This window comes from Nyctereutes procyonoides, unplaced genomic scaffold (assembly GCF_905146905.1).
Source record: "Nyctereutes procyonoides isolate TBG_1078 unplaced genomic scaffold, NYPRO_anot_genome, whole genome shotgun sequence".
Classification (NCBI taxonomy): domain Eukaryota; kingdom Metazoa; phylum Chordata; class Mammalia; order Carnivora; family Canidae; genus Nyctereutes; species Nyctereutes procyonoides.
Window position 1 is genome coordinate 16693244 of NW_026575147.1, and position 27541 is coordinate 16720784.

The window sequence follows — 27541 nt, forward strand, 5'->3', positions numbered from 1 at the left end:
ATCCTGTTCACTCCCCTATCCCCCCAACTCCCCTTCTTCAAGGTCCTCAAAATGCCTGCACTCCCACCCGCTCTTCACGCCCTGCTGTGTGCGTTATCTGAAGAAGTCACCGCTCAGGCACTGTGTCCCAAGCATGCATGTCCTCGTTGGGGAAGGAGGCAGGCAAATGATCACATCCCTAAAGAGCAATACTTACTCCACCCTCCCCTTCGAGACCCCCTAACACCAAGAGACTCCCCGGTTACTCAGATTGTCCCTCCCGCCCCACACCCATTTCCTTCTACACAGTCTAGTCCCAGGACGTCTACTCCCCCACATGCTCCCCGAGGGCAGCCCCCCAGCGGCCCAGCCCTAGCACAGATGCAGCTTCTGGTGCTGCGCCAGGTGCGTTTTGTAGCGGAAGCCCTTGCCGCAGCCCGTGCACTTGTGCGGCTTGTTGCCGGTGTGGATGCGGCGGTGGCGGATCAGGTGCGAGCTCTGGATGAAGCTCTTGCCGCACTCGATGCACGTGTAGGGCTTCTCGCCCGTGTGCGTGCGCTGGTGCTGCGTGAGCGTCGAGAAGTCGCTGAAGCGCTTCTCGCACTGGCCGCAGTGGAAGGGCTTCTCGCCGGTGTGCACGCGCAGGTGGTTCACCAGGTGCGAGTTGCGCCCGAAGCCCTTGCCGCACTCGCGGCACACGTAGGGCCGCTCGCCCGAGTGCGTGCGCTTGTGCGTGAAGAGGTGCGAGCTGACGCTGAAGGTCTCGCCGCACTCGGAGCACATGTAGGGCTTCTCGCCCGTGTGCACACGCTGGTGCTTCACCAGGTCCGAGCGCCAGCTGAAGCGCTTGCCGCACTCGCCGCAGCCGTGCGGCTTCTCGCCCGTGTGGATGCGCTGGTGGTTGGCCAGGTGCGAGCGGCGCACGAAGCCCTTGCCGCACTCGCCGCAGGCGAAGGGCCGCAGCGCCGCCGCCCCCGCGCCGCTGGCCGCCGCGTGCGCGCGCCGGTGGCTCAGCAGGTGCGAGCTGAGGCTGAAGGCCTCGCCACACTCGGGGCACGGGTAGGGCTTCTCGCCCGTGTGCAGGCGCCGGTGCTTGAGCAGGTCGGCGCGCCAGCTGAAGCTCTTGCCGCAGTCGGCGCACAGGTTGGGCCGCTCGCCCGTGTGCAGGCGCAGGTGGTTGGTCAGGTAGGTGTTGCGGCTGAAGCCCTTGCCACACTCGCCGCAGCGGAAGGGCTTCTCGCGCGCGGGCTGGGCCAGCGCGGGCCCCGCGCCCAGGCCCCCCGCCACGCCCACGCCCACGCCCACCAGCCCCACCACCCCGCCGCACTCGCCCGCCAAGCCGAAGGGCTCCAGGCTGGCGGCGGCGGCGGCCTCGGCCAGGCGGTGGATGCGCTGGTGCTGCAGGAAAGCAGCGCCCGGGCTGAAGCTCTCCCCGCAGTCGGGGCAGATGGTGGGCGCGTCCATGATGCTGGCCATCAGGCTGTCGAGCTCCCCGAGGTCCACGGCCACGGGATGGTGGAGGCGGCGGAAGCGGCGCTGGGCGGGCTTGTCGCTCCGGTGCCGACTCCCCAGGGAGAGGTGCCGCCTCCAGGGAAGCATGGGAGGGGGCGGCTGCTGCGCCTCCTCGTCGAGCCGATTCTCGCCAGCGCTCTCCTCTTCTTCCCGGGGGCTCCGGGAAAGGCTTTCCGACTCCGACAGTCCCAGTCCCGGGAACATCGCCACCTCAGCTACGCCGGACGGGTAATCCTCCTCGCGGAGAACAGCCCCTTCTTCCTCGCTCAGCAGCCCATCTGCAACAGCAAAGGCGGCAGTGGGGGTGACTCTACGTGGTGTTCAAAGGGGAAAACCCAGAGGAAGCCAGTCTCAGTTAAGAGTATGGAGCACGGAGTAGTCCCCCCCCCACACACCTCCTACTCCCAACCTCTCTCTCTCCGAGGCCCCCACGATTCTAGCCTCTTTTCCACCGGGTGCCTCCTGGGGAAGGCCTACAGGACACTGTGCTCTGAAACCTGCGCGAAGCCCACTCACCTGCCCCCTTGGCCGGCCAGTTCTTCTAGCAACTATCTCGAGGTCCAAGCCCCACCCACTGTACCGAGGCTCTGCTCCACAGAGCCACCCGCAGGCCTGACAGCTTAAAATGGGCCAGGTGGGACTTTGTGGGATCTTGGAAGAGATTAGCTCACTCTAACAGCTACCAATGCCTTTCAAGGCCCTGGCCGCAAAGACAAGACCACCTGTCCTAACCAGGTAACAGGCTGATTTTTAGAATATAATTTGTTGGGGTAGGACAACAAACCAAACACATCCCAACTTAGGGGCTTCACTCTGCAAGTCGGGCAGGGGGACTGAGCACAGGACCTAGAGCTGGTGATCACAACTCAGAGACCATCCCAGAACACACACCTGTCTCTCTCTGGCTGCTTGATTCCAAGCAGAGGGCACTCCAGAACGTTAAGAAAACGTGAAAGACCAGGCGCTTGTGTGCACTGCAGGGGAGAGCAGCAGGAAGTCTGGGACATGTCATGGGGGGAAGAAATGTACCTCATAGTCTTGGCCATAAGGTATTTCAGCTCTTTTCTGTCCCCAAGTCATGCACAGAGCAGTATAAAGCAATGAATGCCGGGAGATGGAACCAAGGAAGTAGGTGGAGGACCAGCACTTCCTCTTTCCAGGTCAGGAATAGCAAGGGGTTTAGCAGAAGATTTGAGCACTTTGGGCATTATTCGCATGAACCAGGGCAGGTCACTTACCACTGAGCTTACTTATCCGCAGAGATGATGACTGTAACTGTAAACACCTGGAGACTTTGTTTGCTCAGTACTATGCTAAGTCTTCACCTGCAGCAACTCATCTGAACTCCCCCAACAACCTGATGAGGTAGGTTCTGATACACGAGCCGTGTCTCCTCTTGTGTTGTTGTGAGACTGTTAATGTATAGCAGTGTTCTATATGCTGTAAAGTGCTGCGCTAGTGAGTTACCCTCTGCACCCATGCTTACCAGAAGAGCCCACTTCAGACTGGACTGAAGAAAAGGATGTTTCTCAGGCTTAAGGTGATACAGAATCCGCTTAATGGTCTCCACTAGAAGGCTCTCCCACAAAGAATGCTGAGGCTGGTTCTAACTCTAGAGGAGCTAGAAATAATTGAGTGGGGCAACTTCCAATGAAAATGACAGCTTTTCCTCACCTGGGCAGATGTCAGACACCAGTTCCCTCTCCTCTGGGTCCCTTCCTAGAGCTTCATCCTGTGGGTTGGAGCCCAGCTCCTGCTCTGGGTGGTCTTCTCTCTTGTCTGCATCCTGTGGATTAGAGCCCATTCCTCTTTCTTCTGGGTTCCGTTCCCTGTCTTCAGAGTTCTCAAAATCAGAGCCCATCCCTTTGTCTTCTGAGTCCTGGGCTTCATACACACCCTGTTTATTTTCTTGTTCCATCCAGGAAGAACTGGACAAGGGAGATGACCGGGACCCCTGTTCCAGACAAAACACAGATAAAGGTCAGGTCAGTTTGGCCTCATGTCCTCACCATATCTGGCCTCGATTTCCATGAAAATCAGTGGCACAGTCCTAGAAAATGTGTAGAGTTCCAAGCCTCAGATGACAAATCGCTGCTACACCCCACATTTTAAGATGCACAGAACCAAGCACAAAAGAGGCTGGTCTGGGTGGTGTGGGAACAGTGGCAACTCATTCTGAGACCACATGCCAAGTCTCCCAGGATTGGATACAGTTTAATCTGCTTCCATCTCTGAAGTGGATTCTTCTATTACCATGACTTTTTAGCCTTAGTGTGGCTGTTCCCATTTTTCAGCTGAGAAAACCGCAAAGTTCAAAAAGAAGACCCCTATAGCCTTAGACTAACTTGTAAGCGGTAAGGTGGGGATTAAACCAATGAGCACCTGCTGCCTTCCTGCAAGCAGTGAGTGAAAAGAATTCAAGCTTTAGCAGGTCTGCTGGGGGTGGAAGAGGATGCAGGGATCCTCTATGATAGAAGTCATCACTTTAGCCTTACTACATATTTGGCCTTACTATATCCTTTAATTGTAGGGAACCCTGAAGAGGAACGTGACCCCCACATAACTGGTAACCCCTCTGCAGAAGAGGCCAACATGTGAATTGTAGGAAGAAAATGACCTCAGATTCCTAAACCTTTTGTAGAGGTCATATTTACATGTAAAGGCCCCTTGCCAAGACTGAGCAGTTGAGCCAAAAATAATCGACTTCTGCCATCCATCATTCTTACAGCTTAGCTCAAGGCAGCAAAGCAGATTATTGGTTAAGGATCTTGAACTAAGACTTTGAAATGTCCAGTACTCTCTGCCTCAGCAGCCCCCAAACAGGACTTACACCAATACAGCTGAGCAAGATGTTCTCTCCTTGTCTGGGAGCTTTCCCTGCCTCTGTTGAGAGGACTTTCCCCAGGGCAGCCCTGGCTCTGCAGACTCCTGCCAGCCTTACTCCAGGGCTTAAGGCAAGTCAGTTCGCCTCTCACTGTCTCAGTGTCCTCCTCAGTGCCAGGAGGACAATGATACTTATTAACCCTTCTCCCAGGAAGGATGTCAGAGGAAACATTAAAATGGGCTTTGGAAAACACTGTAAAGAGGAATTGATCCTGAGTTTTACAAACATGGAATGCATGTGTCATTTCTCTTTCCCATATGGAATACACATTATTTCTCTTTTTAAGTCCCGATGACATTCCAGCACATCTCAGACATACCAGCACCACCATAATTTCGGCAGACACATTACCCTAAATAGCATATTGTACCCTTTCTCAGAGATGAAAATCTATTCCCCAGATTAGAATGAAAAATGAAGCTTATCCCTTAAACATTATAAGAAAATGCCTGTGTCTGTGGCTATTGGGTCAACAGAGTCCTGGAACTCAGTTTCCTTAGAATATACATAGATTAAAATGACAGGTTTCAAAGACTCGGGATGAGAAAAATCTCATTAAAGCTATAAACTTTTTAAGAGGAGTATTACACAAGAGACTATTGACCCTAAATCACTTCTACCCATAAATCTCAGCCTTCTGGTACTCAGAAGCCATAGAAAGTACATCCCTTGAGTCTGCATCTATAACACACCCCAGAAGGCCAGGTGTGGAGAAGCAAGAGTAGGATTTTCAAACATGTGACCTACTGGTTTGCTAATGGCTGAAAGCAAAGAAGAGGTGGAAGCCTATGGGGGACCTAATCTAAGGCCAGCATGTAGAATTCTACATCAATAAAATAATCAAATAAGTGTGTCACCAGAAATTCATAAAACTAAAATGGCCAGTTGTGGTCCTGGAATGGCACAGAAATGACTATAGCTCTCCACACAGAAGGGTGGGCATTAGGGGTCCACCCTGGAAAGCAGAGAAGCTTAGGGTTTCACCTCTAATCCCTTTTAAAAAGGACACAGCACTTTCTTAGTACCTGAGGCATAGCAACAGTACTTTCTGACTTGTGATTTCTCAGGGGCCAAGAGAGAATTCATACCAGAGATATTAAACCAAGAAACATAGCTTTTATAGATTTAAGGGGAGAAAGGAAAAGAGGCCAAGGCCAAGTTCCCCAGTTGAGGCTGGAGTATGAAAGTTCACAGCTCAGAAGGTTCTGAGCTCCCAAAGGGAACATGCGCAGAACCTCATTCACCTGAGAGGAGGGAGGATTAGGTATGCTCTAAAAAGAGTGGGAAGCTCCTGTCACCCAGAGGGACACCACTCGTGGGCACAACATCTACTCAGATTTATTTAAAAGTGCACCATGTTAGAGCAAACCTGGAAATCTACATGCCCCACAATATAGATTCAGTTCCATTCACGCCATCACAGCATGAGGTAGCAGGCAGCTATCAGGGAACAGGGAAGGCTATTTAGAAGTAAGGAAAGGCAGTCATGATATATTGTTAGATAAAAACTAGCTGTTTTTTTTTATCTCATTTTATTTATTACTATATGCATACTTTGTAGATATATACATGCGCACACACATATATATTTACACATGTATATACCGGTTCAGAGAGAAAAATCAGAACATTATTGAAGTGTTAAATATCTCTTGGTCACTTCTAATGGTTTTGCATCATTTAACCTAAACAACTCAATGATGAAGGGTATTATTTTCCACTTCAGAGTTGTAACTAGCTCAAGGTCCTACAAATCATTAGTAACACAGTGGGGATTCAAACCCCTACACTACAGCTCCACTGTCCACATTCTTAGCCCAAAGCTAGTATGCTGCTTGGAATCACTTTTCCTTTTGGTGAACATCTATATTTTCTATAATAAAGATATATTTTTATCAGGAAAAAAAAAAGCCAACTTTGTTTTTAATGTGATAGGATACATTGAAGAAAAAAACTACAATTATTTTAGAAACAACAAAAAGACAAGGGCAGATGTTGTGCTTATCTCAATCTATGGAAGACTTAATTTTCAAAAACGTTATCTAAACAGTGTGGTATAACTGAAGTGTCAGTCAGTAGATCTGTAAGCACATTTGTGCCAACTTCTTGCCCATTCATTCTCAGAATAAAAACTAGCAACATGTTTTTTTCGGTAAGGCTAGGGCTGGATAATGACTGGGTGGCAGGGCACTGTGATAGATTTGCGGCTACACTGACCTAGGTTCAAATCCTCTGCTCTGTCAGCTACTTTACTGTGTGCAAGGTACTAAACCTGGCTCATCTTCAGATTCTGCATCAATAGAAACAAGTATGCTACTGCCTATAAGATTTGTTCCTTATATCCTATAAGATTTGTAAAAGTAGCAGGCATACAGTAGAGACACAATAAGCAGTAGTTATAATATTATGAAACTTAAGCCAACTTCTTGACTTAAAAAACTATGTACATGCACACATACCCTCCTAAATTGAAGGTCACACTATATTCACCAAGAATGGCTTGTGGCAAGAACGAGCAGAGCTTCCTGTGGCCTGGCTATTAAGGTTCTACAACCAACAGTCCTGCCCTGTGGACACAAGAACCAGGGAAGGGACTTAGGGTAAGGGAAGAAGATGCAGTTCCATATTGGTTCAGAGATGTTGATAATACATCCTGTATTCAAAAAGCATAAGCAAGCTGAATGAGGTGTATGTACAAGAAACCCTGGCTGTACTGTAAGGGACAGCCCCCTGCACATCGCCACAGAAGAAAGAGAAGTATAAGGCAGGAAGTAAACCAAACAGGTAATGGTGGGAGCAGTCAGGTGGACCAGATTAATTCTGGGTCTAGTTCTAATCACTGAACTAGCAGAGATGGGGAAGAGCCCATGTTTTTGGCCAGCAGAGCCCTGTGCTGTGTAACTTTTGAGTACTTGCCTCCTTTGGGGTTCTGTTCAATGAGGAGGTTAGGTCTAAATGTACCTGAGTCCTCTTCTAGCTTGTCATATGACATGCAGGAGAGAGTTAATTCAAGGAGGCATCACTGTCAGTGTCATTAGACATTTTCAGCTGCAGCTTGTTTACTCAACTTGCACAGCAAGTTGCTGACATCCCAAATGCCCGCCATCACCACCACAGCTTTCTCTTGGGTGCAGGTGATTTCAGGGTGGGATCTGTCAACTTTGCCAAGACCATTCTAGAATCTGCAATATTTTTCATGTCCTTTCCTCCTACCCCATGCCCACCTAATTCAAAAAGAGTAATGTTCATTACCCTATGAAGTCACTAGGAAAATGCTCAAGTGCCTTCTAGATAAATTTGACCCCAGTTGAAAGATTAGTCAGATCAATTTAAAGATAATGCCACAGAGTGGAAGTAAATGGGATAAAGTATGTTGGAAGGAGATATGGGGGTGAGAGAGAGAGGAAATGAGATGAGGGAAGAGAAAGTGAAGCCCGAGTTAGAATTTATTGGCACATTTTCACAGTGGCCCCCTCTCCAGCTCTTTGCAAAACCTAGCCCTTTCCAAAAGCCAGAGCCCCGCCACTTTATGGAGTCAACAGCACTTCCTCGGAGCAGGCTGGGGCAGATAAGCGTGCCTCACCTCTCCCTCACCTTCCTGAAAGATAAAGCACTGGCCATCTTTCTCCAGGGCATCTGGCACAGGACCCCACACGGTCATGCTACCTCTGGCCAGGGTGGGTGAAGTAGCAAGAGGTGCTCCCAGGCCCCTGCTGTGAGATGATCTCCCACTGGGTGATGCACCTCATCTGAGCTCCCGGTAACATAGCTCCGCTCCGAGGTATAGTAAGGAGTCTGGCCAGCATGTCCTAACCCCTTGCCTTGGCATTGCTGCCCGGGAAGGGGGTGCTGGCCAGGACATGCTGAGCCTGGGGAGCCCAGGAAGCAGAGCGAGGCCCACCCAGGGCCTTGGGCAGGCAGAGGGCCCTGGCCCCATGCAGACCTCCCCCCCCCCCCCACCGCCCAGCTCCTGGCCAGCACGCTGAGCTGGTGGGGGAGTCATGTGCCATGGCCACTGCCAGGTGGCCGAGAGCCAGGCCGGCGAGGCTGTCATGTCAGGGGAAGGAAGTGGCCAGGCAGAGGGCCAGGAGTGGCTCCCACTCCACCTCCTCCAGGCTGCAGTGCCTTTCCTGTCTCCCTGTCCTCTCAAGGGTGCCTTCCTTACCTCAGCATGGGCAGGCCAGCCTCCCCGCCTCCCCTGAAGCTGGTCTGAGGCCTCCAGGCTTCACTTCCCACGCCCCCTGCACACCACTTGCTCCCTGGGGAGGGTTTCCATAGCACAGGCCAGGCAGAGACACCCGACTGGGGAGAATGCTGGAAAAACAATTTAAGGCTGCAGTTCAAAAGGCTGAACTCATGACCATAACTGGGGGCTAATCAGGGATTCCAGGGGGTTAATCATTTGTCAGTCCTCAGCACCAACTGTGTAAACAGTCAGCTAGCGCTAGCCTCTCTGGGGATATGGCCATCAGGGTCCTGCCTCCTCATGGTGAGCCTGTGGTCATAAAGAACCCCAAGGGCAAAGAAATCTACCTCACCATATTTGTCTCTTACCATATTTGGATGCCTCCAGTGATCAAGGAGAATGTGTCTCCATCCAAAGGGGGCAGCTGACTTCCCCGGTCACACACCCAGACTGTCTGACCCAAAATGCCAACTTCCCAAGTGGCAGGCTGCCACAGGAGGTGAACATTAATTTCCCACAAAAAGCCAAAAGATTGCTGCAGCTAAGTACTGAGTACTCACCAGATAGGAGAAGCTAAAATAGTATGGTTTCCTCCTTGTGGTTACTGCTTTTTTACCTGGAGGGGAAAGCCCAAGTTGAAGGAATAGAAAGGCTCAACCAAGGCAACAGAAAAATCCATTTACAATCCCATTGGCCAGAGCTAGCCTGAGACGCCTTCCAATCTCTTTGGTCAAGAATAGCACAAATGTCCTTGGGGTCAGGCATTTCCTGTCTGTTGGTTAGGCTGGGGCCCCTCAGTTTGGCCAGAGGGCCTCAGCTTGTCACAGCTGTCAAGCCTTCACCACCACCCTACTCCTGCTGCAAAAAAATAAGAATTACTGCAATTCAGAGACAGATTCTAAGTGCCCTCAAAGCAAGATCACCTGAACTTAAAGGAAAAGCACAAAAGCTACAGGTTCTCACACAGGCATGTACTCATCCATGTTCTACACTGAACTGATTAGAATGTCACCTGATGCACAGAGTATCATCCCCTCCATTCATGATTTTTTTTCCTTCACTGTGCTTGGCATTGTACTACCACCACTACCTATTATACATCCTCGACTTTTTTTCTTATCTAGCACTTGGGCAGTCCTCTTTGGCAGCTGGCTCACATGTTCAACATTTGTTATTTCATGGACTCATCAAGTTGGAAATTCCTTAGCTCAAATTGCTTCTACGACAGGGAAGTGAGGCTTAGAAAGGGAAAATGAGCAGGTCAGAAACCAAAAGACAGCTTGCTAGAAGGGTTATGGCCAGAATCTCAGTTTACTGATGGCCTCTCCAATGATCCTTCCATCTCTTTAAAAGAACACACCACTGGGGGCAGCCCCGGTGGCGCAGCGGTTTAGTGCCGCCTGCAGCCCAGGGCATGATCCTGCAGTCCCGGGATCGAGTCCCACGTCAGGCTCTCTGCATGGAGCCTGCTTCTCTCTCTGCCTGTCTCTCTCTCTCTCTCTCTCTCTCTCCATCTCTATGAATAAATAAAATCTTAAAAAAAAAAGAACACACTTTAAAAACAGCCAGCCAGATAAATCCAGGGCATATACTTACTTGCCTTTCTTTCCTCCCATACCATTTGTCAGCATTCTCCAGAGAAACAAAACCAACGGGATGTGCATATAGGAAGATTGGCCCATGTGATTATGGAGACTGACAAGTCCAAAATCTACAGGGTGGGCCAGCAGGTTGGAGATGCAGAAAAGTGGATACTATAGTTCCAATCCAAAGGGCTGTCAGCTGGAGAATTCCTCCTAACTTAGGGAAATCAGTCTTGTTCTATTTAGGCCTTCAACTGATTGGATGTGGCCCACCCATATTATGGAGAGCAATCTGCTTTACTCAAAGTCTACCAATTTCAATATTAATCTCATCCCAAAACTCTGCCACAGAAACACCCAGAAAGTTAGATCAAGTATTTGTGTACCTCTTGGCCCAGCCAAACTGATGCATAAAATTAAGCATTACACACAACAAAAAAGTCTACAATAATCCCATCATAAGTCAAAATTTACTCATTAAAAACGTCTTCTTATATATGAGTAGTTGAATGCGGTACGTACGTATGTACTGAAAAGGACAGCAGGGAAGACTCAAAATTAATCTTAGCCGAAGAGCTTCAAAGACACATATAAGTGTGGAGGCAGACACTCCCATTGCAGAGAGAGATGCAATTTAACAATCTCTTGAGGACAAGAGAGAAAGCAAACTCAGAATGCCCAGAAGGTATATGTGGGATATGGAAATTGTTAACAAACAGCTTCATTCTGGAGAGTTGATGCTGGAAATCCTTGGTAAGGTTGCCAGATGAGGCCAGGTGTCCTCAGGAAGTGTTTTCCCCCAAATGATTCTGTGATCATATTTCCACTGGAATGAACAATCCTCAAGAGAATGCTCACCACAGCAAACGGGAGCGAGGAGTGTTGGGACCAAAGGGTTTGATTCATACATTCAGTCACCCCAATTTCCCACTACAGATTCAACAGGCAAAACTTCTCTTCCAATTCTCTGCCCAAAATAACCGTTTGGCATTGTTGCTGAAGAATGGCTGGTGTTCCAGCCCAGTTCATTTCAGCAGCAGCTAAGTGACACCTCTGCATATAATCTGCCAAGGTGTCTTCCAACAAAGAGAAAGCAGGGATAAAAATGTAGAGACGTCTCCTGATGCTTCCGTTTCCCTGCCTAATTAAATTGTAAACTCTAGAGCTAGACTGTTTCCAGCACAAAGTGAAACATTTATATACACTGAAAACCACCTTTCTAAAAATGACATGCTTGTGTTACTCTTATTTCCTTAAAACTAACATTATCAGCAAAACTCAGATCATAGGAACTATAGGAGGACTACAGGAGACACATCAATAACAATGATAAAAATAGCAAGAATGATAAATCGAAAGGAAGGAAACTGTATGTCAAAAAAACTTGAGATGGATCCACCAACATCAATTTCAGACCTTATTTGAAACCCAATTCAACTAAAGTACAAAAACAAATTATATGACAACTGGAAAATCGTGAATGCTGATTAGGTACCTGACAGTAAGAAACTTGTTCATTTTTTAAGGCATTGGTGTGGGGAATAGATTTCCAACGAGTTCTTATGTCTTTAAGGTATATACATAATGAAATATTTCTAGGTGAAATGATACATCTGGAATTTCCTTCATTTGAAATGAAATGTCTGGAATTCCAGGACAAAGGGGAGTAAGCAGGGAGGTAGATGAAAAAAGATGGCCATTTGCTGAACACTGCTGAAGCTGAGTGGAGAATGTGGTTTTACTATACAACTCTACCTACTTTCCTGTTTGCTAAAAAAGTTACTAATAAAAGGTCTTAAAATAGAAAACATACATTTTTGTTTTGAAACTGAAGGTTGATTATATTCATTTAAATCCTGAACAGACTGTAATAAAAGGTCAGTGACTTCCACAAAAGAATTAGCTTGCTTTTACAAAGTATGCCAAATCAGGACTCATTAAAATGCTCAATAGCAAGTAGAGCCCATGAGAATTGGGGGCAGAGGCAGTGGGGTAGAGACTGAAGGACCTGAACTTTGATGCTTTTGAGACTTTTTTTTTCTTTCTATGAGATAGAAGAATAGCTGTGATATGCAAAATAGAAACAGAAAACTGTTTCCACTTTCATCTACTTTTGTATTTCTGGAGAACTCAAAAAAGGATCTTGCCACACAGCCAGTGCTTATTTATTTCCACCATTAGTTCAGCAACTTTACACCCCAGACTAAGAGGAAGTAAACCTGGTGAGACGTCATGGTCCTGATGAGTCTGTGAGAAGAATGCTTTATCCCCAGGAAAGTCAAACTGACGAAATGATGTGAGTATCCAGCAGATTGAGTACGTCAATAATTGGTCATCCCCAGAATGATCTTGTAAGGGCATGATAAATGTCAGGGTGTGTGTCAGTGAAAAGGAAGCTAATACACTAGTGATTTATGAAAAAGTGATCTCTAAGAGATGAACTCTGGCAGAGACAGAACTACTTTACCAGCCCTGAGAACTTTTAAATTTAGACAGTGTCCTTCTCAGAAATGCCATCCAAATTTATTCACACCACATTGCAAAGGGCACAGGGAGAAGGTATTGTGTTCCCACTTTAGGTTGGAAAAAAGCTCACAGATATCGATTTTAGCAAAGGGTGTACAGAACTTGTCACAGGCCACGGCTTTCATTCAGGAACTGGCACACTTGTCTCCAGAAGACTGTAGGGTCCCAGGCTCATTCACTGTTTGCATACCATGGTTCCCAAGCCGTTCATGAGGCTCAAGCCCTTTGGGTTCCTTCTGTCCCCTTTACCTCCAGCATTTCCTGGAAAGATCAGCAGTCCTACACAAGCTTAGAAACAGAATAATGGTATTTTTCTTTTGCGTGGGTTCTTAGCCTGAGGACCTTCAGAGTCCATGAACTCTCTGAAATCTTATGTAAATGTGTCTGCAGAAACTTTTTTCTGATGAGGAGACACACAGCTATCCCTTGGACTCTGAAAGGATTCGTGGCCCACAAACAAAACGAAAACCCTGCAGTAAACCAGTCCTACAGAGGACGCACGATACGTTCCTATCAGAGTATTTCAGAAATCCTCAGTGGTTTTGGGGAAGAGGGATAAGAAGAGCCCATTGCAGCACGAAATCTTTTGGTGGGTTGGTGGGGAAGAGAAGATACTGACAGTAGATCCAAAATCAGGTGGTAGGCGGAGATAAAAAACACTGGTTAATTTCAAATAAGGGCTAGAGCAGAATGAGGGATGCAGCAAGAGGGCAACCTGCCTGATTGGTTTGCTGGTCTGGTCCAGTACCCTATTTTACAGATGCATCAGGTAACAGAAACTCAGAAAGGTGACGTGAATTACCTATGAAGGTACTAGTTAGGGGCAGACACTAGCTTAAAACACGGACATTACAACTTTTGTTCCAACCCGCTTTCTGTTCATCCCCACGCAGCCTGTTGGCGCTTGGCTGAAACACACTGATGACTTGCGGCCCCCTATCATATTAGCTCACCTGCTTTTCACTTCCTAATCACTTGTGTTACACGGCAGGTGCACTAAGAGGGCCTTAAGTAGCTCTTCAAGCCTCTAACACACAGCCTCTCTGGGATGTAGCTAATTTATACAAGTTTAACCATGGGTTTATGGCTCCCATCAGCTGCTTACTTGGGCAGTGAGTCAAAGCACATTAATCAAGCCATTACCTACCAAGGACACAAAATGCTTTGTTAGCTAATCCTCCTTTTCTCCAAGGAAAAAGAACTAAAATCAGACCAAAGTCGCCAACTCATTCCAAACAAATCTTCAAAGTGTTCACAAAGTCATCCTGCCTGCAATTGAAAACCTGGAAATACCCAGGTGAAAGGGGCGTTCGGGGAGTATCCTAGAACTCTGCAATATAAGGAGCCCTGATTCACCACCCCTAATGGCAAGTAAAAAAATGTACCACCCATACTCACCCAACAGGACCTATTACTACAAATACAATTTCTCAGATTCACCCTCTTTTTTATTACATCTTTTTGCTCCTGCTGTAACAGCTCTGCATTCTCTGTGTGGGAGGTGATGCAGAAGCAGGCCAGGTGGTGGGAGCAGGCCAACCACAAGCTAAATTTTGCTGAAGAGACACTATCCACAGATAATGAGACTATCTCATGATTTTTTTTTTTTTTTGGTCGAAGATGTCTTTAAAGGATCTCCTGTTTTACCCATAAGGAAAATGAGGACTGGGGGAAGTAAATGGCTTGTTTCAATCCACAAAGGTAGTGAGTTGTTGGCAGAATTGTGACTACCACCCAGGTTATGTGATTCCTTTGAAGTTCAATCTCCCCTGCACTGAACCCTCCTAGCCAGCTCTGTCATATTTATGGGTTTAGTGCTCTGGAGCTACTGATACAGCACTTCAAGGATGCTACCTTCTTCCTTCCTATTTTTTCTTGTTCTCTTCTTTTTTTCTATTTTGATTTTAATTATTTTTCCTACAAAAAACAACACAGGAAATGTTCTTCAAACTTATCTTCATGGGATGCTTAGAAATAGTCTCTGATTTAACTACTTTTCTTAGAGAAAACAGATATCTTGTTGGCTAGAAAAAAGCAGTCATTTGAATTAGCTTTGACTTAATGGAGTATTATGGTAAACAGTTAATATTTCCAAGTCCTTGGTAAAGCATTTGAAAGAAAAGTCATGAGAAAGGTGGGGAGGGGGGGGGTTAGAGAGAAAAGAAAGCCCAGGAAGCATCAATCTAAAGAATTATTGGCTATGCCATTTTAAAATAATTTTAAAAGACATTTTTCTAGCAAACTATGAAACTCTAAGGTGAGATGCTTTTTCCTCACATTATCATTTTTTAAATGCCCCAAACTAATGATCAAACTAGATTACATTCCCTTCTGCAGTGCCATGTTTTGGCCAACAAGTCTCACAGGCTCATAGGAAAAAGAGGGATGGGTGCCAGTGAGCCCTGCTAAACCGCTTCATCATCACCACACACATCAGTTTCCCAGTTAACTGCGGGCTGCCCATGTGTGGGCCATCTCAGCAGATAGTATTTTCTGCAGCTGACTTGCTTTCAAAATAATCTCTCTCTACTTCTTCCTTCTTCTCCAAAAAATAATGTTCCTCTCCTTTGTTTCTTGGACTTGCCTATGGTTTTGCCATAGCTTTCATGTCTCAAATTACAGTTCTCTCCTTTTCCGAAATAAACCCATTTTGCTTGTAAAGTAATGGACTTTTATTTTTAAGGTTAACACCATCAACGCTGTAAACTGCTTGGCATATACAATAGGAATTCGGTAAATGACCGCAGAAATCCTGTTGAGACACTTTCCTTGGCAATACTCTCCTTCCCTAGCATTGATGTTATTACCTGCCCCAGTCCTCCTTGTGATCACTTTCCACTTTGTCTCCTCCTCTTAGCCCCTAAACAAGTCAAACTTCAAGGTTCTTGTTTGCATTTTCTTCTCTCGATCATCTAGCCCCTTTTCCCTAATTTGAAATAAACACCTCTATCCAGAGGCTGCAGTAATTTGAACCTCTTGCCCAAGCCCTGATACCTCCTCCAGGTCCATGTTTTCTAATGATGCACCAAGCATTATACCCGAGGAGCTCTAATATCCTTCCTAGTCCTGAAATGCTGCCCAGCACATTGGGGGACATGGGACAGGAGGTGTCAACAGACATGGGTTCAAGTAGAAGTTTGCCACTTACACGTTGTATGCCCCTGAGACATTTATTTATCTCTTTGAGGCATAGTTTCCTCATCTATACAAGAGAAAAACAAGTGACCTTGAAAGGTCTTTCTGAAGACTAAAGGAATTTCCATTTATAATGTATCTGACCCTTGTCACACCAAGAAACAGTTCTTTTCCCGAATCTTCATTACAAATTGGCTCCTCACAGTGCCCGTTTCTTTTCATGCCACTCTGTCCTTACTCACCGCGAGGCTCAAAACCCTGGAGTCTGGCGGGGTTCGTCATCCCTTTCAATCAAATTGGCTGCCCAGTCCTTCGTCCTTCCTTTTACTTCTCTCCTGTGGCCACCATCACTGCCGTAACATCTTACCAGTTACATGCACCTACACACCACCCCTGGATCAATCTTAGAACATAGGTGCTGGGGCACCTGGGGGGCTCAGTGGGTTGAGCATCTGTCTTCAACTCAGGTCATGATCCCGGGGTCCTGAGATCCCTGCTCCATGGGGAGTATACTTCTCCCCCTCCCTCTGTTCCTCTACCAGCTTCTGCTCTCCCCCTCTCTTAAACAGATAAATAAAATATTGAAAAAAAAAAACTAAACTAAACATAGTTGCCACTGCATTTATTTCTCCTGCTCCTAAACCTCTAATTGACTCTGCCACTCTTCAGAGCAGCACAAACTCCCAGTCCTCAACAATATAGCTCAAGACTCTCTTACTGCTCCCTGACCTCTAATGGGCTAATGCCAGGCAAAATGATTGCTTTATGCTCCCCAGAAGGCACCTGTGTTTTTCCTCTTTTAGCCATGTTCTACCTCCTCAGAGAGAAACAGCGTGATGCAGTCTCTCCTTTCCTGAGTGAAGCAATATCTGTAGCGGTTAACCACCTGTATGAATCCAGCCTTTAGCTCTATTACCTTAAGCAAGTTGCTCAATCTCTTTGAGCCCTGGTTTTTTCATCTATAAAACAGATAACAACTATACATACCCTATATGCTTGTTAGTGCTCAAGGAGAATTATTGTTTCACTTCCTATGACTTTTTTTTATTTAAATTCAATTTGCCAACATATAACACCCAGTGCTCAACCCATCAAGTGCCCTCCTTAGTGCCCGTCGCCCAGTTGCCCCATCCCCCCACCCTTCTCCCCTTCTGCAATCCTTTGTTTGTTTCCCAGAGTTAGGAGTCTCTCATAGTCTGTCTCCCTCACTGATTTATCCCCACTCAGTTTCCTTCCTTTCCCTTATAATCCCTTTCACTATTTCTTATATTCCACATATGAGTGAAACCATATGAAAATTGTCTTTCTCTGACTGATTTATTTCACTCAGCATAATACCCTCTAGTTCCATCCATGTTGAAGCAAATGGTAAGTATTTAACCTTTCTGATGGAGGAGTAAAATTCCATTGTATATATACCATATCTTTTTTTTTAAGATATTACTTATTTATTTGACAGGGAGAGAAAGAGAGAGAACACAAGCAGGAGGAGCAGCCAGAGGAAGAAGCGGGCTCCCTGCTGAGCAGGAGCCCGACATGGGGTTCGATCCCAGGACTGGGATCATGACCTGAGCCAAAGACAGATGCCCAACCTATTGATCCACCCAGGTGCCCTACCACATATTCTTTATCCATTCATCTGTCAAAGGACATCTTGACTCCTTCCACAGTTTGGCTATTGTGGACATTACTGCTATGAACTTTGGGGTGTAGGTAACTTGTCAGTCATATGACTCTTTAAAGTAGTTTTCCTTATCTTATTCTGTCTGACATTAGTTTTTAAAATACAATCAGAGTTAGAATAATTTGTATCTTGTTTGTTCTCTCTCCCTCCCAACCACCTCTGAACTGCCAGCTGCTGTTGGGAACATCTTGATTTACTCATTTTGGTTACTCCCCACATAACGGAGCCCTCAAATAATTCTCGAAATGGATAAAATTAGGTGTACTTATTTCTCTCCCTCAGTCTCAAAAGGAAGAACTAACAAGACCAGGAAATGTAATGATCTGGCCAAGATCACATTAGGTAAGGCAGAGCCATGGAAACAACCTAGCTCCCCTAATGGGATCCAATAACCTATCAGCACCAACAGCCAAGCATGCTTAATTATCCTGCTAAATAAGTAGACATGATAGAAAGTGGTGATTAGTTAGCTTCAGAAGTTAGACAGAAAATTCTCAAAAAAGAATCCTGCATCCCCTGGCCAAATGCCAGCACCCCTTGTTTGCATCCAATTATCCTATTGGGAGTCCTCCCCTCCACTCCAAGATTTTAACACTCAGTTCAGCTCTGCGAAGAACAGAGGTGGCACAGAGCTGTGTTTGTGTTTATGGTGGGAAATGCCACTAGACTCTGCCAGTCTGACAGGACAGCTGCTTCTCTCTCACCACTGGAGGAAAGACAGGACTGGAACAAAGAGAAATTAAATGATGAAAAAAAAAAAAAGACTGATAACTTCAGAAGTTGCTTGGTTGGGGAGGAGGTTGGGGGAGGGCATATCTGAAGCACAAATACAGAAGAAATTGATATTTAACACTGAACCTGTCTATGCAGACCAAAGCTTATTCTCTGGCAGTTTTCAGGAGTTTGGTACTTGTTTTGGTTTTCTTACTACTATAGGAAAGGCACACATGTCTTGATTTCTCTTCTCTCTTACATACAATCATCAGCCTAGAAACCTTTCTCCTAAGGGTCCAGAATTTTAAGCTATGAGAGAAACATAGGCTCTGGAAGGAGTTTGTAAAAAGGGTCCATGCTCTACAGAGCATAGGTGACCAGAAATATTTTACCAAACTACCAATTCAATCAATACACACAGTACCCAGTAGGGAGTAGAGAAACAAATAAAAAGAGTTCCTATGGACAGAACATGAGAGACTCCTAACTCTGGTAAATGAACAAGGGGTGGTAGAAAGGGAGGTGAGCGGAGGGTGGGGTGACTGGATGACGGGCACTTGATGGGATGAGCACTGGGTGTTATGCTATATGTTGGCAAACTGAACTCCAATAAAAAATAAATAAATAAAATAAAAATAAAAATAAGAGAAAATCTGTGACTGAGAAAAAAAAAAAAAGAGTTCCTATAGCAACTGCCCCCAACCTGGTCCAGGCTGAGGCCACAGTCTGGTAGAATTCAACTGACATTTACCTTATTTAAAAAAAAAAAAAAAAAAAAGTAGGAGCATTTCTCTAGGTTTGTTTCACATGGCAATTCTCATTTCTTGGGTAAGCTGGTTTTACATTAAAATAGATCTGGCACACATACACTCACCAAAAAGAAAAAAACAGAGGAAAAGCATATATATATCAAGAGAATGAGAAGACAAGCCACAGACTGCAAGAGAATATTTGCAAAAGACACATCAGATACAGGACTCTTATCCAAAATATACTAAGAATCCTTACCACCTAACAATAAGAAAATGAGCTACTTGATTTTTCAAAAGGGGCAACAGGGGTAGCTGGTGACTCACTTGGTTAAGTATCTGCATTCGGCTCAGGTCATGATCAGGTCCTAGGATTGAGCCCCATGTCAGCCTCCCTGCTCAGTGGGGAGCCTGCTTCTCCCTCTGCTCCCCCCGCCCCCGTTCATGCTGTCTCTCTCATTTGCTCTCCCTCTCTCAAATAAATAAAAATCTTAAAAAATAAATCAAAAGGGGCAACAGAACTAAACAGACATCTCACCAAAGATCTATAGATGGCAAATAAGCCCTATGAAAAGATGTTCAATGTGATATGTCATTAAGGATCTACACATTAAAACGACATACCACCATGCATCTATTAGAATGGCAAAAACTTGGAACACTGACAACACCAAATGCTGGTGAGGATGCAGAGGAACAAGAACTCTCCCTTCTTGCTGCTAAGAATGCAAAATGGTATAGCCGCTTTGGAAGACAGATAGGCAGTTTCTTACAAAACTAAGCATTTCATACCATATAATCCAATACTCTCACTCCTTGGTATTTATACAAATGAGCTGAAAACTTATATCCATGCATAAAAACCTGCACATGGAGGTTTACTGCAGCTTTATTCATAATCAAAACTTGGAAGGAAACAAGATGTCCTTCGGTAGATGAATGGACAAACTGTGGTACTCCGGAAAACAGAATATTATTCAGAGCTAATAAGAAATGATCTGTTCAATGCCTGCGTGGCTCAGTTGGCTAAACATCTGCCTTTGGCTCAGGTCATGATCCCAGGGATCAGCCCAGCGAGGAGTCTGCTTGTCCCTCTGACCCTCCCTTCTGCAATCTCTCTCTCAAATAAATAAAATATTTTCTAAAAAATGAGTTAGCAAGTCATGAAAAGCCATGGAGGAACCTTAAATGTATATTCCTTAGTGGAAGATGCCAATTTGAAAAGGCTACATACTATATGGCTCCAACTCTGATATTTGGAAAAAGGCAAACTATGGAGATAGTAAAAAGAGTAGTGTTTGCCAGGAGCTAAAGGGGAGAGAAGGATGAATAAGTAGAGCATAGAGGATGTTTTAGGGCAGTGAAACTATTCTGTATGATACTAGAATGGTGGATACATTTGTCAAAACTCATGGAGGGGTGCTTGGGAGGCTCAGCAGCTGAGCATCTGCCTTTGGCTCAGGTTGTGATCCTGGGGTCCTGGGATCAAGTTCTGCATCGGGCTTCCTGTAGGGAGCCTGCTTCTCTCTCTGCCTATGTCTCTGCCTCTCTTTGTGTGTCTCTCATGAATAAATAAAATCTTTGTAAAAAAAAAAAAACAACTCATGGAATGTACAACCTCAAGACTGATTGCTAAAATCAGTCACTATGGACTTTGGGCAATAATGATGTGTCAGTAAGGTTCATGGATTTTAACAAATGTACCACTCTGGTATGGGAGGTTGATAAAGGGGGAGGCTGTGCATATGTAGGGGCAGGGGCCACACTGCAACTCTCTCTACTTTGTATCCAACCCTGCTGTGAACCTAAAATTGCTCTAAAAAGTAAAGGTTATCTTCAAAAAAATTATATATATTTCCTTTGCTTATATAACATATAAGCATGCACGTTTTGCACACCTCACTGTAGAAAATTGGCAATGTCATCGTATTAGGAAAAAATCAAAATGAAATATTTTAAAATGTAACACTCACACACTGTTCACTCAACAAATAGCTACTGAACATTTATTTTGTGCTACACATTACTCTGGGTTATGCTCTGTGGGGCTGACATTCTAATGAAATAATCTTAAAAATGTACTGCTTTCAGGATCCCGGGGTGGCTCAGCAGTTTACTGCCTGCCTTTGGCCCAGGGTGTGATCCTGGAGTCCTGGGATCGAGTCCCACGTCGGGCTCCCTGCACGGAGCCTGCTTCTCCCTCTGCCTATGTCTCTGCCTCTCTCTCTCTGTGTCTCTCATGAATAAATAAATAAATAAAATCTTAAAAAAAATGCACTGCTTTCAAAACCACCTACTGCTACCAGAAATTACTGTCAACCGGAGAGATTATTAAAAAGAGAAAAAAGACTAGGAAAAAAGAAAAGCGTGATGCTTTGAAATACACAAAGATTCCTAGGTGTGGAGGGAAAAAAGTCAACAAATGGAAATGTGTTCTTCCAATAGTGTGCTACCTAGGTGTTGTCAAGCATCAAAGATGTGCTAAACACATGAATAAGCACAGCACTGAGATAAAAATACCACATTTCTTTTTTTTTTTTTAAATACCACATTTCTTATTAGTAAAACCCAGGAAGAATGGTTCCAGTTTTCTAATTTATGATAAGAATCTAATAAAGTTCTTGGAAGACAATATATATCTAGAATGCCTCTCTGAATACAAGTAGGCCCTCTTCCCTAACTACATGTATTTTAGCAAATTAAAGCTGCACGTATAGGGCTATAAGTTGCATACTTTACCCTTTGCAGGAAGGGACACTTGAAGACTTGCCGGTGGCCTTTCCACATATGCAGATGGAACACTCTTGCTAGCTTATGGATACACAGTGAAGACTTGCTGAACAAATGTAGGAATCCCAAGAACTATCCTATCAGCCTTTCAAATGACTCCTGTGCTCATAATAACCCCACTGCGTGCTGTGTTTATATTCAGGCTTCCAAAATGCTATGTAGCCTTGAGGTTGGCACAGTCAGCCTCGGGTGATGGATTCAACCTTGTGGTGGGTAAAAAGCCTTTTCCACTTCAAGAGCAGAGGCTGCTGATCTTTTTACCATGCCCACTAATACATGATGCCATAAAATGCAGATCCACACCCCACCCAAACGATGAGACTCTCCCAGGGCTCAAAAAAAAAAAAAGAACTCTTTTCCTCCCCAACCCTAGCCTTACCTCTCGCCTCCCCCAACCCTATCTGCAGAAGCAGGGAAGCGGCTGATTTTCTCAGATGTGTAACAAAAAGGCCCTTCCTAGAAGAGTCTGGTAGAAATGGGGATGAATGACATCAAGGGGGGAGGGGCTGAAACGGCTCCACCCATGCTCCCCATTATCATTAAACCACCACAATCACATAGCAGTGATGTTATTAGTCAAGCACATACTGGTCAAACTCAGCAACACACAGGTCTGCCCTGGCATATTTCCAGAAGGTGCTTTTTTTTTTTCTTTTCAATTTTTAATTTGGGCATGGAGCCTAACATGGGGCTTAAACTCACAACCCCGAGATCAAGACCTGAGGTGAGATACCTGGGCTGAGATCAAGTGTCAGATGCGTAACCAGCTGAGCTACGCAGGCACCCCAGAAGGTGCTTGTGGCAGTCATGTGAAAAGGATGAAAATTAAGTAAGAAAAGGATTCCTCTGAACTGTCTCCCAAACTGTCAACATGCAAATGATGTTTCATGTCTTCATTTCTACATTTTCAGTCATTACCAATTTATTAAACTCAATTCAGTTCCTGAAGGTCCACTGTACGCCAGGTTGTGTTCTGGACATATGGTTCCTGCCACATGCAGGGGAGATGTAAATATTCCCAAACAGTGTGGGGGCTTATTCAGGTGTGCTTTTATCAGGAAGACATTGAGCTCCAGGTATTTCAAACAATGCAAAAAATTAAGAGGAAAGGCTGGAGTGTCGAAAAAGGTGGTTTGGAAATGGTAAGATTTGGCCAGGAGGGAGAAGAAAGAATTCGGATAGGCTGAGGGCAAAGGGAAGAGGATTCCAGGCAAACATTTCTGTGCTCAAAGGTCTTATTAGGGATTCCAAACCAGAGCTTTCCAACTGATGGCCAAGGGAGTTTAAGGGCATAAGAATAATGAATTTATGAAAAAAACCAGTGCCTCTCAGAATGAGATCCACTAGGATGAGTTTAAAAACCCACCAGTGTTCCTGGTAGGAAATTTGGAAAGTGAACTATCTCAAAGAAGAGAGACCTGGCAATTTTCTTCCAGGGTAAGCAAAGATCTACCCATTCCAAACAAGACTGGGAGTCAACAGACCCAAATTCCAGCCTATCTCCAGATCAGAATCTGGGACTTGGAGCAAGGTTTCTTCCCTCTGAGTCTCCATTTCCTCAATTTTTTGAATGGAGATAATAATGAGTAAGACATCAGATTGAGGCAATGTATGGAAATTACCTGGTTCAACAGTTAATACACATAACTGTTGCTGCCATCACATAAAATGGAAGCACGAAAAACTGTCCAGTTAGGGCTAAACGGAGAACTACAAAATGGCAGCATCTTAGGAGAAAATCTGAGAGTCTGATCTGCCTCGCACTTTTATATACCACGTTTTAATCCTGGTAGACGGCTGTAAATATCAAAGCAACACAACGATGTCAGTGGCTTCACTGCAAATAGCAGGACAGCCTTTGTGGTGCTGCTTTCTAGAAAGCACATCTCTCCTTCACAACTGAGAGGGAACAGTCACCTTCTTCAGTCCAGGAGCCAGCGAAAAGTCACTAATTATCCACCTGGGGTTAGTCTCATTCTATACCCTGTGTGTATGAGTCTGAAAAACGAAGGCTGGCAAAGAACCTATTCAACATCCTATTGAATGTCTTTGTACTAGACACTGTGATGGATCCTTTTAGGGCCTCTTAATCCAGGAGCAAAAGGAAAAAGCACCAGACTATCATGTACCAGATGCTTTAGATTCACAACTGCAAGGAATCCTCAGAGGTCTATGAAGAAGCCTTCATCCTTTTTATAGGAAACCAAAGAGGGATGCCTAGATGGCTCAATGGCTGAGCACCTGCCTTTGGCTCAGGTCATGATCCTGGGATCAAGTCCCGCATTGGGCTCCTGCAGGGAGCCTGCTTCTCCGTCTGTCTATGTCTTTGCCTCTCCCTCTGTGTCTCTCATGACTAGATAAATAAAATCCTTTAAAAAAAAAAAAAAGGAAAAAACACACATTCTTTCAATTCTTTCACTCATTCCTCATGCTTGTCAAGTAAACATCTGTTCTGCACTGCTAGGTATAAAGCACAGGGTAGAGAGAGCTATTGCCCTCAAGGGGTTTACAGTCAGAATTAGAGAAAAATGAACATCCAGCTATCACAAGGCAGCCCAGAGTAGTGAGTTTTCCAAAGGATACAAAGTACCACTGGAATGAGATGAATTCTGGCTGGGAGGTCTGGGAAGACTTCTAGAAGGTTGCTACTTCAGCTGGGTTAGGATTTGCCACAAATAATCAGAGGTAGTGCTGGGATGCCTAATAAGCATGGAATTCAACCTGGTGGAGGCATGCTGGTAGAAGACCATCTGTGGCATCTGGGAATGGGGAGCTGTATGCTGTAAGAATGGGGAGGTATTTAGGGGTGCCCAGGCTCCAATGGAGGACTGAGGTAGGTGGGCACAGAACTGGGAAGGGTTTTGCATGCCAAACTAAAGAGGTAGCTTTACTGAGCATATTAACACTACACAGTGCTAAGAAACTTGTTGAGGGAAAGAAAAAAAAGAAAAGTAGATTATCTCTTTTTTTTAAGATTTTATTTATTTATTCAGGGAGATACACAGAGGCAGAGACACAGGCAGAGTGCCTTGGGGAGCCTGATGCGGAACTCGATTCCAGGACCCCAGGATCATGACCTGAGCCAAAGGCAGTTGCTCAAGCACTGAGACACCCAGGCGTCCCAAGAAGTAGAGCTTAGATACAAGGAAAAGCCCATATAGCATTGGCATAGCTTCGCCAGACCCCTTAAATGGCACTGCAGTTTGGGGGAGGAGGGGGTTCCATTCTACATGAACAGGCAGTATCTTTTTTGTCTTATCATCTTTATAATCAACTTTGCCCTTTCTCCTTCCCCCTTAACTGGATGCGAGAAATTAGGCAAATATGCAAATCCTGAGGAGATCCAAGGAGCTTTTTGGGGGGAGGGAGAGGAAATGTGGTGCAAGTCCATGGGCCTTAGTCATACAACCTTCAGTGAGGTCACTCCTGCCACCTCATTCCAGTTGCATCAGCTGGTTTGCCTCGGTGTGATTTGTTTTTTTTGTTGTTGTTGTTGTTGTTTTTTATTTGTTTTCATTCACCTCGTTAATCCCAGGGGTTTTTGAGGGTCATCAATGTTTTCCTTTGTGTGTGATGTAAAGGGTGGCCTGACTCCCCATTTATGACTTTGGTTCATGCTAGTGCCATCTTATTCTCTTTGGGGCCCAGCTGGACTTCTGACATCAAATTCTCCCCTGACAACAGCCTCCACCTCTAACAGGGGCACACATACCTGCGTACCTGCATGCACGCGCGTGCGCGCGCACACACACACACACACACACACACACACACACACAGCCAAAATGTTCCAACTAGAAACCATCTTCCAAACTGACAGAGCTTTTCCCCTTTATTTTGCCATCCTCATTCCCTCAGCCTGAACAACTGGGTCTTCCCCTACTCCATTCTTACCTTACCTTCAGACACTTCATCTGTCCTACAGAAACCAGTGCAAATAGTGTTTCCCCCTACAAATCATTTATATAAGGTGCAGGGCTCTGTGCCCTACATCCTTTTTATCATGAACCTCGGATGCTCCTGCCTCACCACCCAAGTGGCATTTTTAAAGGTTCATTTGGTTTGTAAAATATATCCCACATTAATGAATATCCTTATGTTGGCTTCTTAAGAGAAGGAGGTAACCATTTGGGTACAGCATTAAAAAAAAAAAAAAGACGAGAAAGAGGAGAAAGGAGAAACAGAGACCCCTTAAGCAAGTGAGTTCAGATACAGCAGTAAAACTTGGGCGGTGTTCGAAGTTGCCCACTCATCCATCACTGCTCCCAGAAGACGATTAACTTGCTAGCCATTATCCAAGCACCTTCACCACACCCTCGGTCCCCCGGGAAACAGAACGCCAGAGGGGGAGGGGATGCAGCGCATTCCTGTCACCCCACAGGTAAAGGACAAACAGGTCCGCTATAAGGGCGGGGACACAACGTGACCAAATTGAATCCAGCCTGGCGCTCATGCAGCAAGGGGTGGGTGATTCACTACCGCGGGGTGGGGGGGGGGGGGTGGAGAGTCAGGAAAAGAGAAAATCGTGGAAAGTCCCAGAGGAAGTGGTAACCCGATTCTGGAAGCCCGGCCATAATGCACCCTGGCCCTTAGGTACACTCAGCGCCCCCGTGGCCGCTGCTCCCCGGTCAACCTTAGCCGCCCTCTCCTGCCCACACACGCGCCTCACCCCTCACCCCATGCCTCCAGTCAGTGTTATCCTCAGGTGGCCGTATCAGCTTTGCCCCGCGACCCGCCCACCCGCACACATGGACATCTGGGCTTGGTGGGTCCGCCAGAGCTAAACCGCGACCCTCCAGGGAGACGAGCTGCTGCCCACCTCCCCACCCACTCATGCTTATTGTGCCACTTGCCCAGGCTGGAGGCAGCCCGAGCCGCTGATGCTGGGTCGGCCAGAACGCAGCGGAGACAGCAGAGGGGGAACCCACGTCACAAGGAGCCCCGCGACGGCGGTGCACCCCCACCGCCCCCGCCTCGCGTGCGGCCGGGGCGCCGACGGACGAGGGGGGCACGCACACTCGGTCCCTGTCCGCAGCTGCACACAAAGCCCTTCAGTCTCTCCTCGCCGCTTCCAAGCTCCTCCCTGGGCTTCGTTTTTCCGAGGGTCTCGGATGCCCCCTTCGGTGGTCGGCGGGACGGTCCCACCCGCTCCCTCGCAGCTCTGCCTCCGCCCTCGCGCCGCCGCCGCCGCCGCCGCCGCCTCCCCGCCCCTCGCCGCAGACCCCGCGGGGAGCTCGACGCCGGCTCGGGGGCCGCAAGAGCGCCCCGCGCCCCGGGGAGCGGACAGCGGTGCAGCGTGCGCCGCACAGCCTGGCCCGCCGCGCCGCGCCCCGCGCCCCGCCCCGCGCCCCGCGCCCCGCACAGCCCATCCCCGCAGCGCTCCGGTCGGTCCCGACCAACCCCGGCCCCAGGCGGCTGTGAGCCCGGCCGCAGCCTCGCTCCTACCTGCGCTGCGGCGGTCGCGGCGAGGAGCGAGGGCAGCGCGCGCCCCGGCCGGAGCCCCGCGCCGCGGCGCGTCTGCCCTTGTGCTGCGGCGGCGGCTGCGGCGGGCGGAGCGGCCGGCTGCCCCGCGGACTCCTCACGGGGCTTCCTGTAGGGCTGGACAAAGGACATTTCCTGGGAGGAGCAGGGGAATGTTCCCAGCATGCCTCGATTTGTAGTTCCCGGGGACTTCCTGCCACCACGGCAGCGGGCACCCGGGAGGCTGCCCCCGCCCGACCGCGACCGGCTCGCGAGCACACGCGCTCGCCGCTTCCCCGCGCGCTCCGGGGCTGGGAGCCGCCGGGGCCCCGCGCCCCG

At 46.8% G+C, this 27541-nt stretch overlaps 1 protein-coding gene across 3 annotated transcripts; it reads right to left on the reverse strand.

Moving 5' to 3' along the window:
- Positions 1 to 276: 276 nt before the first annotated feature.
- ZNF697 (zinc finger protein 697) lies at positions 277 to 27305 on the reverse strand. Of its 3 annotated transcripts, none has more exons than XM_055312713.1 (3): positions 27188 to 27305; positions 3166 to 3445; positions 277 to 1769 (listed from the first exon to the last, which is right to left on the reverse strand). In XM_055312713.1, the coding sequence occupies exons 2-3, from the start codon at positions 3407 to 3409 to the stop codon at positions 352 to 354; spliced, it is 1662 nt and encodes a 553-aa protein (XP_055168688.1). In that variant the 5' UTR covers positions 3410 to 3445; positions 27188 to 27305; the 3' UTR covers positions 277 to 351. The 3 variants fall into 3 exon arrangements, with proteins under 3 accessions (XP_055168688.1, XP_055168687.1, XP_055168689.1); XM_055312712.1 differs by lacking the exon at positions 27188 to 27305 and adding an exon at positions 8541 to 8800; XM_055312714.1 differs by lacking the exon at positions 27188 to 27305 and having other exon boundaries at positions 277 to 1801; positions 3166 to 3216.
- Between the last annotated feature and the right edge of the window lie 236 nt (positions 27306 to 27541).

Coding starts and splice junctions, on each gene's coding strand:
- ZNF697 (XM_055312713.1), bottom strand. CDS start 3,409: ATGGAACAAGAAAATAAACAGGGTGTGTATGAAGCCCAGGACTCAGAA. Junction 1,770..3,165: donor GGTGTCTGACATCTGCCCAG/GTGAGGAAAAGC, acceptor TTGCTGTTGCAG/ATGGGCTGCTGAGCGAGGAA.